This window comes from Mesoplodon bidens, assembly GCF_964165515.1.
Source record: "Mesoplodon bidens genome assembly, chromosome: 2".
Classification (NCBI taxonomy): domain Eukaryota; kingdom Metazoa; phylum Chordata; class Mammalia; order Artiodactyla; family Ziphiidae; genus Mesoplodon; species Mesoplodon bidens.
The window spans coordinates 33,928,421-33,942,163 of record NC_138177.1 but is presented as its reverse complement, the minus strand read 5'-3'; the positions used below and the strand labels follow the sequence as shown (position 1 = coordinate 33,942,163).

General features: G+C 33.9%; 1 protein-coding gene across 3 annotated transcripts in view; it reads left to right on the top strand.

Moving 5' to 3' along the window:
- COP1 (COP1 E3 ubiquitin ligase) overlaps positions 1 to 13,743 on the top strand; it is a 228,051-nt gene that overhangs the window by 83,995 nt on the left and 130,313 nt on the right. For all 3 annotated transcript variants that reach the window (XM_081225451.1, XM_081225452.1, XM_081225450.1), the window contains one exon: positions 11,639 to 11,696. In XM_081225451.1, the coding sequence (XP_081081577.1) occupies positions 11,639 to 11,696 (58 nt within the window). The remainder of the gene's footprint in view (positions 1 to 11,638; positions 11,697 to 13,743) is intronic.

Sequence of the window (13,743 nt, the reverse complement as noted above, 5' to 3'; positions counted from 1 at the left end):
TAAGAAATCTCTGCTACACTTGCATTTATTGTTGTGAGTACTGAGGATTACTTGCCTTAACTCTGACCCTATACCATGCAGAGGAGTTGAATTTGATGCCATAGGCGATGGCGGGTACTGAAGAATCTTATGGAATTTTCAACTTGAACAAACACAAAGAAACACGGACACAGAAAACAAATTTCCTTGGCAATAATGTAAAGGGTACCCTTCATACATCTGTAGTTTCTCATTAATTTGATAGGTAATAGAATTGCAGCAAGTAATGAAAAATTTTTTTGAAATAGTTCAATTTCCTTTATTTAGAATACTTGAAGAATTCTTCAGTCACTCAGCCAGTTTTTGGAGGTGTATCAGGCATGTATAAAACACAGTTTTAGGCACTGGAGATACAGTTGTGAATATGACAGACCCTAGAACTCTGCTCACATGGTTATATAAAGGATGGAAAATAAGTTATGCTGTCAAAGTAATTATTCTGCTTAAAATATGGTGTAAATAGACTTTTTGATTCCAGTAATTAAAATAATCAAAATACATTTAACTTTAAAACTTTAGTAATTATGTTTGATGAGTAGGTATTTCAGGATTTTTGAAAAACATCTTTGGGTTCTTGTTATAAACTGTAATTGTCACTGCTTGGTGAAGATACTACCAGTCCTTTCTAATTCTGAAATCTGAGGTGTGAATAGGACAGATTTCGATGTGCATGAGTATCAGCCAAACCTCTTGTTTGACATGCAGATTTTTGAACCCCACACTCCAAATCTGATCATTAGGTCTGAGGTGAGTTCCTGAGATTCACATGTAGGCCTGGAGGATCATACTTTAAAAATATGTAAATACTGGTTTAGTGGGCAGTGAATATGTCTGTATTACTGACATGTTTTAAAAATCTCTAAGTAAGATATACTTATTTTATTTTTCATAAAAGAAAGCTCTGACATTCAACACTAAAGTTTTATAACTATCTTAAGTTTATTTCATCTTTGGGGAAGATAGGGTAAAATTTTCTATTTATTTTACTCTCTACTTTGTAAAGTTACATATCCTCCTGTAATGTCTTAAAAATGCCTCGAGTTATGTTCCTGGGCTTGAGAGAGCCAAAACAGTTAAAATTAAGTTTCTTGGAAGGAAGCAAATTATTGGTATTTACCAACCATTCCCTGTTGATTCCATTCATATTACTGTGATTAGACCCTCTTGCTTATGGCCTTTTGCGCTTTCAGGTTAGAGTCATGTAGGAAACTTTTCACCCCTTTGCTTATTATAGGTGTACCTTGATTCTGGGAGGTCAGGAATGGGAGAGGCTGGGAAAACCAAAACTATACATTGTAACCCTAGCTTAGATGTAAGGATAATTGAATGCAAGCATAAAATGTCATGTCCTGTCACCATTTTCTATTTCTGCTGTTTACCGTCTCTCCCCTACCCAAGTTCCAGTATATTTTTCCCATTCAGATCCTCTACCTTTGAATCTTTTGTTGCTGTTTTTGGAATGCTTCCTCTACTTTCTTTGTTTTTAAAACCTTTTTCTGAGATGATTTCAGAGACCTGGGTTTTTGTAACACTAAGATTTGTGGCAGTTACATCATCTGATAATTAAAAATTTCTCCTCTGTGAACTATAACTAAATTGTAACTATTATAACTATTCCCACTCATTGATAAGTGGTTAGAATATAATGGAGTCAAATGCAGCACTTAGCCTAACAAACTGGGACTTTTATTAGCTTTGTTGGAGACAAATGAGTTTTGTCAGTGTTTTTCTTTTGAGCTTATTATTCTGTTCTTGAAATTCTACCAAGCAAATTATTTACTTCCAAAGGCAGTAAGCAGTAGATTCAGACCTGTTCCATCTTTCAGAAATTTTCCATCACATTTGCTTTTCACATCGGCCAGCAGTAAGTTTCTCCCCGAGGAAGCTCTTATAATGAAAACTTTAAAATGAATTGCCCTTTTGCTTTTCTTTTTAACCTTTAGTAATATTATGGAATTACGTACCTTTTAAAAGGCAGCATAATATTAGGTTCATACAGTCCTCCTATGTACTGTATATCTATAACCCTTTCTAACCATCTACCATTAAAAGGGGACAAAGGGTGTTGGAGAAAGTTTTTCCTGGATATTTGAAATACTCTGATAACTTATGTTCTTTGAAGAATAAATTGAATCTCTTTTCCTAAAGATCATAGATATGTACTCTAGAGCCCAATATTTTTATTATTGAACTACCCTTACGTTCCTGAAGTAAATCCAAAGCTTGTATGATATATAGGTTTTCATAACCTTTTTGGGAAACCTTTGGAGTCAGATGTGTTTCTTATGTAGTGTTATGTCTGTGCCCCCATACCCTTCCCTCCCCAATTTAGAGAGGTAACACAGTACATATGCCATATGTTACATATACTGGAGGAGGAGTAAAACGTGTTTCCATATAATCAAGCACATTAATATTTCAGCATTGAAGCATGCATGTTAGCAGTCAGTTAGATAAATGGTATCAAAATCTGTTCAGGTCAGGTTTTCACTTCAAAAAGTTACAAAAAGTGTTTGATTTTCATAGTTTTGGGTTTTAGGAATTGAAGTTTTATGTAATCATTTTGTTGTTCTTTAACATCTTTATTGGAGTATAATTGCTTTAAAATGGTATGTTAGTTTCTGCTTTATAACAAAGTGAATCAGTTATACATATACATATATCCCCATATCTCTTCCCTCTTGCATCTCCCTCACTCCACCCTCCCTATCCAACCCCTCCAGGTAGTCACAAAGCACCGAGGTGATCTCCCTGTGCTATGCGGCTGCTTCCCACTAGCTATCTATATTACACTTGGTAGTGTATATGTGTCCATGCCACTCTCTCACTTTGTCCCAGCTTACCCTTCCCCCTCCCCGTGTCCTCAAGTCCATTCTCTAGTAGGTCTGCATCTTTATTCCCGTCTTGCCCCTAGGTTCTTCATGACCATTTTTTTTCTAGATTCCATATATATGTGTTAGCATACGGTATTTGTTTTTGTCTTTGTGACTTACTTCACTCTGTGTGAGAGACTCTAGGTCCATCCACCTCACTACAAATAACTCAATCTCGTTTCTTTTTATGGCTGAGTAATATTCCATTGTGTATATGTGCCACATCTTCTTTATCCATTCATCTCTCAGTGGACACTTAGGTTCCTTCCATGTCCTGGCTATTGTAAATAGAGCTGCAGTGAGCATTGTGGTATATGATTCCTTTTGAGTTATGGTTTTCTCAGGGTATATGCCCAGTAGTGGGATTGTTGGGTCATATGGTAGTTCTATTTTTATTTTTTTAAGGAACCTCCATACTGTTCTCTATAGTGGCTGTATCAATTTACATTCCCACCAATAGTGCAAGAGGGTTCCCTTTGCTCCACACCCTCTCCAGCATTTATTGTTTGTAGATTTTTTTGATGATGGCCATTCTGACCAGTGTGAGATGATATCTCATTGTAGTTTTGATTTGCATTTCTCTAATGATTAATGATGTTGAGCATTCTTTCATGTGTTTGTTGGCAATCTGAATACCTTCTTTGGAGAAACATCTGTTTACATCTTCTGCCCATTTTTGGATTAGGTTGTTTGTTTTTTTGATATTGAGTTGCATGAGCTGCTTGTAAATTTTGGAGATTAATCCTTTGTCAGTTGCTTCATTTGAAAATACTTTCTCCCATTCTGAGGATTGTCTTTTCGTCTTGTTTATGGTTTCCTTTGCTGTACAAAAGCTTTTAAGTTTCATTCGGTCCCATTTGTTTATTTTTGTTTTTATTTCCATCTCTCTAGGAGGTGGGTCAAAGAGGATCTTGCTGTGATTTAGGTCATAGAGTGTTCTGCCTATGTTTTCCTCTGAGAGTTTGATAGTGTCTGGCCTTACATTTAGGTCTCAATCCATTTTGAGTTTATTTTTGTGTATTGTGTTAGGGAGTGTTCTAATTTCATTCTTTTACATGTAGCTGTCCAGTTTTCCCAGTACCACTTATTGAAGAGGCTGTCTTTTCTCCATTGTATATTCTTGCCTCCTTTATCAAAGATAAGGTGACCATATGTGTGTAGGTTTATATCTGGGCTTTCTATCCTGTTCCATTGATCTATATTTCTGTTTTTGTGCCAGTACCATAGTGTCTTGAATACTGTAGCTTTGAAGTATAATCTGAAGTCCGGGAGCCTGATTCCTCCAGCTTCATTTTTCATTCTCAAGATTGCTTTGGCTATTTGGGGTCTTTTTTGTTTCCATACAAATTGTGAAATTTTTTGTTCTGGTTCTTTGAAAAATGCCAGTGGTAGTTTGATAGGGATTGCATTGAATCTGTAGATTGTTTGGGTAGTATAGTCATTTTCACTATGTTGATTCTTCTAATCCAAGAACATGGTAATCTCTACATTTGTTTCTATCATCTTTAAATTTCTTTCATCAGTGTCTTATAATTTTCTGCATACAGGTCTTTTTTCTCCTTAAGTAGGTTTATTCCTAAGTATTTTATTCCTTTTGTTGCAATGGTAAATGGGAGTGTTTTCTTGATTTCACTTTCAGATTTTTCATCGTTAGTGTATAGGAACACAAGACATTTCCTTGCATTAATTATTTTATCCTGCTACTTTACCAGATTCATTGATTAGCTCTAGTAGTTTTCTAGTAACATCTTTAGGATTCTCTATGTATAGTGTCATGTCATCTGCAAACAGTGACAGCTTTACTTCTTCTTTTCCAATTTGGATTCCTTTTTCTTCTCTGATTGCTGTGGCTAAAACTTCCAAAACTATGTTGAATAATAGTGGTAAGAGTGGGCAGCCTTGTCTTGTTCCTGGTCTTAGTGGAAATGGTTTTAGTTTTTCACCATTGAGGACGATGTGGGCTGTGGGTTTGTCATATATGACCTTTATTATGTTGAGGTAAGTTCCCTCTATGCCTACTTTCTGGAGGGTTTTTATCATAAATGGGTGTTGAATTTTGTTGAAAGCTTTCTCTGCATCTATTGAGATGATCATACGGTTTTATGTACGTTTTTTGAGCTCCATATTTATATATTTTTTAAAATTTTTATTATTTATTTATTATTTTTTTTAGAAAGGATTTTATTAGTTTCTGCTTTATAACAAAGTGAATCAGTTATACATATACATCTGTTCCCATATCCCTTCCCTCTTGCGTCTCCCTCCCTCCCACCCTCCCTATCCCACCCCTCCAGGCGGTCACAAAGCACCGAGCTGATCTCCCTGTGCTATATGGCTGTTTCCCACTATCTATCTACCTTACGTTTGGTAGTGTATATATGTCCATGCCTCTCTCTCGCTTTGTCACAGCTTACCCTTCCCCCTCCCCATATCCTCAAGTCCATTCTCAAGTAGGTCTGTGTCTTTATTCCTGTTTTACCCCTAGGATCTTCATGATTTTTTTTTCTTAAATTCCATATATATGTGTTAGCATACGGTAGAGTCTGTCATACAGAGTGAAGTAAGTCAGAAAGAGAGAGACAAATATTTATTTATTATTATTTGAAAAAATATTTATTTAGTTATTTATTTGTCTGCTTCGAATCTCAGTTGTGGGATCTTTGTTAGGGCATGCGGGATTTTAAGTTGTGACATGAAGGCTCTTAGTTGCGGCATTCGGGATCTAGTTCCCTGACCAGGGATCGAACCCGGGTCCCCTGCATTGGGAGTGTGGAGTCTTAACCACTGGACCACCAGGGATGTCCCAAGCCCAGTATTTTTAAAAGCCAAACTGTATATTGCTGAAAAGGCCATTGAAGTCATCAATGTTTATTTGTATAAAATCTGTTGTATAAAATTTGTTGTACTATCTTGTTGAAATTCTTACAAATACCACAAGATGAGTAGTAGTACTGTCTATTCTAATGAGTCCGAGACACTGTATAAGAAAAGATTTCACATTAAGTTTCAATTGAATTTTGCATCAAAATTAGGAAATTATTACTGTCCTAGAGAACTGCATTTGCAAAAGTTGTAACTGTTAGAGTAACATACGTATGTGTATTAGGTACTGTTTTGTAATTTACATGTATTATCTCATATAGCCCTCAGAATAAATGCTGTGTGTCCTTTTCATTTTACAAATGAGGTAGTTGAGCCATAGAGATGAAGCAATTTGCCCAGCATCGCATAGTTAGTAGCATAATCAGTATTCTAAAGCAGACATCCTTACTCTGGAGCCTGTAAAACCTTGGGAGGTAAAACGGTTTTGGAGATCATTGAGTTAATAATAAAACATCAAAAAGAAGATCGATAGAAACTTATAGTTCAAAAATGGCAGGGCAATGATTCTTCAAGAAGAGAAAACATATGTCACTTCGGCAGTCTTACATAAGGATTCTGGAATTACACTGCCTGGGTTCAAATTTCAATTCCACACCTTATTAGCAGTTTTACCTTAGGCAATTTTATTATTAACTTCTGTACACCTCAGTTTTCTCATTATTAAAATGAGGATAATAATACCTGTCTTGACTGATAAAATGTGGTAATATATTTAAAGAAATGAGAGAATAATACCTGCCACATAATAAGCACTCAGTAAATGGTAACACTCAATAGATGAGTCATGTTGATTTTGTATGATTTGTTTGAATAGTTGTGTCAAATGTTAAAGGGTATGTGGAATTAGAAAGGAAAAATCAAAACTGAAGAGTGATTTCTGGTATCTCCTGAGGTGTCTGCAAAACTGGGGCCACGAAAATTTTGGTTGTTTAGTAAGTGGCGTTTACCATTAATTTGAAATTCAATGCCTCTGTGTTAAGTAAGTGACAGAAAAGCATTATTTTGAGGAGAGCAAGTGATTTAGCTTTCATCTGTTTATAATACCGGGGATTACTGCCTTGGTAGAAAGGGAATAAAATAGTCACAAACTTTACTATTTAAAAAAAAATTAAAATCATATTTGATTTTAATTAGTCATTATTAAAATTTATAAGTCAGATTATTTTCATGTTACATGTTTCTCACGTTGCTCAGTTTTGGGAAACTGGTTCAGTAATTTTATGTAGAATACTAGAAAGGAACAGGGTTTGGCAGTAGCCCCATATTGTTTATTGAATGTAGAGTTTATTCTGTTTTAAGTTTATACTAATGGAAAAACAAATCAGTGACAATAGTCTTAATTTCATGTGTGTACACAGATTTTTTTTTTTTGGTTCATTCAATTCCATTATTTATTTAAAAACCTCATAGTTTTATTTCCTTTATGTTCAGCCTTAAATTATCTCAATACATTTTATTTTGCTCACATATTAAAATCCTCTATAATTTAATTAATTTTGTGCCTATTGATATTTGAATGTGAATTATCCTATTTCAAGTAAAAGCCCAGTCTAAAACTGGTTATCCGCTATTTTTACCAAGAGTGAAACACTGTTTTCTCTTAGCTTCTTATTCATTTATAGATATAGCTTATATGTGAAATTGACTTAAGTCTTTTTTTATTATTTATTTAAACATATTTTTTATTTCTTTTTTTTAATTGAAGGATAGTTGATTTGCAGTGTTGTGTTAGTTTCAGGTGTACTGCAAAGTGATTCAGTTTTATATATATATATACACACATGCACACATATATACACATAATACACATACACATATATACACAAATACATAAATACGTATATATACACACATAAATACATATACATATATATTCTTTTTCAGATTCTTTTCCCTTATAGGTCATTACAAAATAGTATAGTTCCCTGTGCTGTACAGTAGGTCCTTGTTGATTATCTATTTTATATATAGTGGTGTGTATCTGTTAATCCCAAACTCCTAATTTATCCCTCCCCCTCATTTCCCCTTTGGTACCATAAATTTGTTTTCTATGTCTGTGAATCTGTTTCTGTTTTGTATATAAGTTCATTTGTAAAAGTCTATCTTTTAATTACAAAGTATATCTTTGCTTTTGGAAGCAAATAATTTAAGTTTTGTGACATCTACTTGCATAACTGTGAATTTCCCTTGTAACTTGAATTAACGGCTGTATAGTTTTCATATGTTTTTAGCTGAGCTCCTCATTGTCACCAGCAAGAACATTAAGAATTTTTTTATCATCTTATTTTCCCCATCATGAATAAAGTGTATTATTCCTAACTCAGTTTTAGTTACTATCTTGAAATTTTCTTCTTGCCCTTGCCATTTTTTGGTGGCTTTATTTTTATAACTTACTTGAAGTAATTTCAGGTTATTTATTTGACATTTATTTGAAATAATTGATGACTCTCATATTTATAGGTTGCCGTTTTTTTCACTTTTCTCCTTAAATTATGTCTATGAAGTGGGTTGGGCTATTCCAGGATTTCCTCACTCTTCAGTTGTAGAATATGATGTGCCTAGGGAGCATAGCATGGTGGTTCAGTGTAGACTCTAGAACCTGACGCCATGGCTTTGAATCCTAACTCTGCTATTGGCTAACTTTGTTAACTTGGGCCAAATATATAATCTGTCAGTGGCTGAGTTTCCTCACTTGAGAAATGGGAATGATAATAGTGTCTACCTGAGTTATGAAGCTTAAATTACTTAGGTCATTGCCTACAGCATGGTAAATCCTCAATAAATGATAGGTATTAATACTGCTGTTGTCATTACCATCTGTGGATTGTGGCTAACTCAGAGATAAGAAGTAGAATAGCACCAGAATCAAGAGAACCCAGCCCAGGCAGTGCTTTCTAATATTCTCTTCTAATCATGTTACTTTATACACACATAGAAACACACACACACACACATTTTAAAAAGCAGAATTAAAGGGATTTACTTTTTCAGATTGCTTCTGTTGTAGTTGTGTATACATTAATAAATTTCCTTAGTGAATAAGATTAAGATCTGAAATAAAATAAATTTGAAACTCTGCAGTTATTATTAATAAAATACCATTTAAAACCTGTCATTTCAATACCTTCAACAATCTGATGAGTACTATTTTTAAACATATATTTGAAATGTAATGTTATCTCACTATATACACTGATATATCAATATCATTGTTCCAGCCTGCAGTCAAAGAAGTCTGAATTACAAGACCATAAAATAATTATATCTAGAAATAGTTCTGTTCTATCAACCTCTAAATGTGCAGCTTCATAATTTTATTAATGTTTATACAGATAATAGGGAATTGGGTTTCATTAGTGGAAGGAACACATTTTTTTTAACATCTTTATTGGAGTATAATTGCTTTACAATGGTGTGTTAGTTTCTGCTGTATAACAAAGTGAATCAGCCATATGCATACATATATCTCCATATCCCCTCCCTCTTGTGTCTCCCTCCCACCCTCCCTATCCCACCCCTCTAGGTGGTCACAAAGCACCAAGCTGATCTCCCTGTGCTATGCAGCAGCTTCCCGCTAGCTATCTATTTTACATTTGGTAGTGTATATGTGTCAATGCTACTCTCTCACTTCGACCTTCCCTCGCCCCATGTCCTCAAGTCCATTCTCTACATTTGCATCTTTATTCCTGTCCTGCCCCTAGGTTCATTAGAACCATTTTTTTTTTTTAGATTCCATATATATGTGTTAGCATATGGTATTTGTTTTTCTCATTCTGACTTACTTCATTCTGTATGACAGACTCTAGGTCCATCCACCTCACTACAAATAACTCAGTTTCATTTCTTGAGTAATATTGTATATATTGCCACATCTTTGCCACATTGCCACATCTATTGCCGCATTGTATATATGTGCCACATCTTCTTTATCCATTCATCTGTCGATGGACACTTGGATTGCTTCCATGACCTGGCTATTGTAAATAGTGCTGCTGTGAACATTGTGGTACACGTCTCTTTTTGAATTATGATTTTCTCAGGGTATATGCCCAGAGTGGGATTGCTGGGTCTTATGGTAGTTCTATTTTTAGTTTTTTAAGAAACCTCCATACTGTTCTCCATAGTGACTGTATCAATTTACATTTCCACCAACAGTGCAAGAGGGTTCCCTTTTCTCCACATCCTCTCCAGCCTTTATTGTTTGTAGATTTTTTGATGATGGCCATTCTGACCGAGGAGCACAGAATTTTGAATGCATGGCATTTCCTCAGTTTTAGCCCTGTTAGTCCCTGGTTAGAGTATACTGAAAATAGCATGTGATCCTGTCATATCAGTTCATGACTCTGTGCAAGGAAAGAAATTCATTACAAGATTGTGTTAATTCTTTCATTTGTAGCATAAGTGCTTTGAAGGGTCTTTCTTACATAAGTCTTACTATAGGAACGGTTAAGAACACTGAATATCATTATGTATTGCTTTATAAAAAAAGACTACTGTGAAGACAGTTGCATCTAATTTATTATATTTTTGAAAGCATAAGTTTGTATGTTATTAACGAATTTTATTAATAGAGGGTAAAATTTATTGAACATCTACCGTTTTTTGGCATCGTACTGAGAAATTAACCCACTTAATTAAATCTTATACCTCTCTGAAGTATCTTACTCATTTAGCAGATGGAGAAGCTAGAGGACAAATAAGATCAATAACTTGCCCAGACTCATTTAGCTGCTAACAGGTGAAATTCAAACCCACTCTGTACTCTTAATAAGAGTGCCTCTCATATTATAACCTTTGTGATTATTTGAGTACTAAAGTGAATAATGATTTTGTATATTTATGTAAAGAGACACACTGAAATTAGTACACTTAATTGCTTAAATTTCATTAGGGTAGACAAAAATATAAACATTTCTATAGTAGAAATAGGGAAGAATTTTTAAAAATGTAAAAAACTGTTGATCTATCATGGTTGATGTAGAAGTTATATCATTTTCAGGTGTTAATAGTCTTCATAATTTATTTAAAGAAGGGAGGGAGATAAGAGTGACGTGATAAAATAGATATTGTAAGATGGAACTCTTAGGAAGCAAAGCTAGTTGGGACTTCTAGAGGTTTTTCTAGAGTTAGGTAGGAAAATGCATAGAGAATATAATCAAATAGAAAGAACCAATGGAGAAAGTAGATTATGTTCCACTAGGGCAGAGGTAATTAGAATATAGATTTTGGGTTATGAAAGAAAGATTATTGGTATTTTACCATTTCTTCCATTCCTTTGATAGTTTTCTTTCACGTGAGGTGATTATCATAACATTTTGGAGCTTGAAGGGAGTCTAGATATAGCTAGAGATAGCTAGTCTCCACTCATCTCACTTTGCAGGTAAGGAAACAGTTATTATAGGTATTTGTCCAAGGGCACTAGCTCTAGTGTCATAACAGGATCTGTTAATCATAGCTTTTGATTGCATGCTTGTGCTCTTTTCCCAATATTCTAAGTCCTCTTTTCCTTAGAGTTCAAACAACTTATTAACCTATCTGAAATGAAATTGTAGGAAATACTTCTATATATACACCTATCTTATGATTATTCCCTACTGACATTCTTTCAAGGTGGGTATATTTAAGGTGGTGGGATGAAGGGGTAAATTGTTTAAATATTTACTAATTTTTTGTTTATGGGATATGTATTTATTTGATGTCTAATTAAATTATTGGCAATAAATATTTTCTTTGCTTAGAAATTAGAAATATTGGATTTATATATGATATATTTTAGATTTACTTTTTCTGTTGCTAAGAGAATGTAAAAACTGAAATCACATTTTTCTTTCTTCATTTTGCAGTAGTATTATTGATTCCACAGAATACAGCCAACCTCCAGGTTTCAGTGGCAGTTCTCAGGTAAATGCTACATCTAACAGTATGTTCTAGTGGTACCATAAATATAATCACCTGAGTTGTAAAATCACAGATGAGTTTACTGGAATGTCCTGTCATAAAGACAGCTGTTTTGAATGCTGTGGCATTGATTAGGACTTGAATAGCTCTGATAGATAATAGATATATATTTGCTTATCACTGAGTTAAAAATTTTTTTTAATAACTGGTAACATCAGACCTTGAGAGGAAGGAAATACCATAAGAGGAAATTACGAGTAATCAGGGCATTGTTTCTCTCAGAGATAAGACAGTTGTAATTTATTGATGAATTACCCATTATTATGTTGAAACATGTAGCTTTTCCGTGCAAAATAAACTACAGCCTTGAGTAAAATAGACTCTGGCTTCTCCTTTTCTTTAATTAATTGTATGATTATTTTGATTTTTACTGTCTTCATCTCTGACTTGGGGATGCTGATATTTGTCAAATATAATTTTGAGGCCAGAGTTTTTTTTTTTTTTTAACTTTTCACATTGAAATAACTTCAGACTTAGAGAGAAGTTACAAGAATGATAAAAAATAATTCCTTTATATTCTGTATGCAGATTATCCAGATGTTCACATTTGCTTTATCATTCTCATTCTGTCTCTCTTTTACATACACACACATAAAATTTTTTCTTTGGATGTTTGAGCAGGGTACAGACATAATGTTCCTTTATCTCTAAATACCCCAGTGTATATTTCCTTAAAAACAAGGATATTGTCCTATGTAATCGCAATATATCTTTAAAATTCAAGAAGTTAATGTTGATATGGTACTATTATCTAATCCTTATATCTTACTCAGATTTTACAAATTGTCCTTCCATTATCCTTTATAAAATCCTTTTTTCCTTAAAAGGAAAAAAACATAAGGCATTCAAATAAGGCATGTTTATTTGTATATTCATTTTATGTGATAGTGCAGTTATTTTTATCAAAGTGGAAAGAAAATTCTTTCGGATCATACAGCTTTTATTTGTGTTTTTCTTTCCCCACTACTTAAATAACTGCCTCTATTACTTTTATGGTTAGTTTGTGTAACTACTCTGTATATCCTGTGTTATCTATTACTTTTATGGTTAGTTTGTGTAACTACTCTGTATATCCTGTGTTATCTTCAACTGCATGCTTGGATTTGGCCTATTGTTTTTTTAATAGTAAGTTTATAGATTGGTTTGTATCTGTTTCTGAACAGCCATGAAAACACCAGATCTGGGTGTTTTTTTAATAAGAGCTAGGTGTTTTTTTAATAAAACACCAGATCTAGGTGACAATGGGATATATCAGGAGAAATTTTTAAGAATTAAATTGAAACATCCTTAAGAATTTGAACAGGAAAAGCAGTCTCTGAATCTGGAAACAGGCTTGGCATTCACAGCTGGGCCTTGATGTTCTCCTTTTAAACATAATCTCACAGAACATCAACATCAGACATAGTCACTCTGGGATGGTGATGAAATGAAGCAAAAACCGAGATCACTTCATAAACTTATTAAGCACATACAAAAAGAAGTCACTGTGTAAGCCACATAAAATACCAAACACACCTCTATCATGGCTAATATGAGCAGTTGCTGTTTCTTTACTAATTACAACTTTAGTCTCACTGTAGTTTTTTCTTTGTCTAGGTAAGATATATTAAGGTACTCAATCACAGAATTATCCCCACTTCTTGACAGTATCCAACCCAGAGCAAAGCCTTACTTCCTTGAACCTTCCCCCAAATCACTTAACATGGGCCTATATCCTATAAGTAGTTTGTAACATCCTCTTACCTTAACCTGTAGTGTGCTGTATTCTTTGTTGCAATGAGCAATAATAAAATTTGTTCAACTACAGGTGTGTTCCTATTGGTCTTTGGCTGCAGGGCTTTGACAAAGTCTACATAGAGGAACAGAGAAGATTTTGTACTATTGCCATTTATAGAACATTGATTTGGAATTTCTAGCAAATTCCATAAGCTAGAAACAATAGAAATTGAATAGAAAAAAAAAGCAATCAGAATAGTGGTTTTTTTTAATT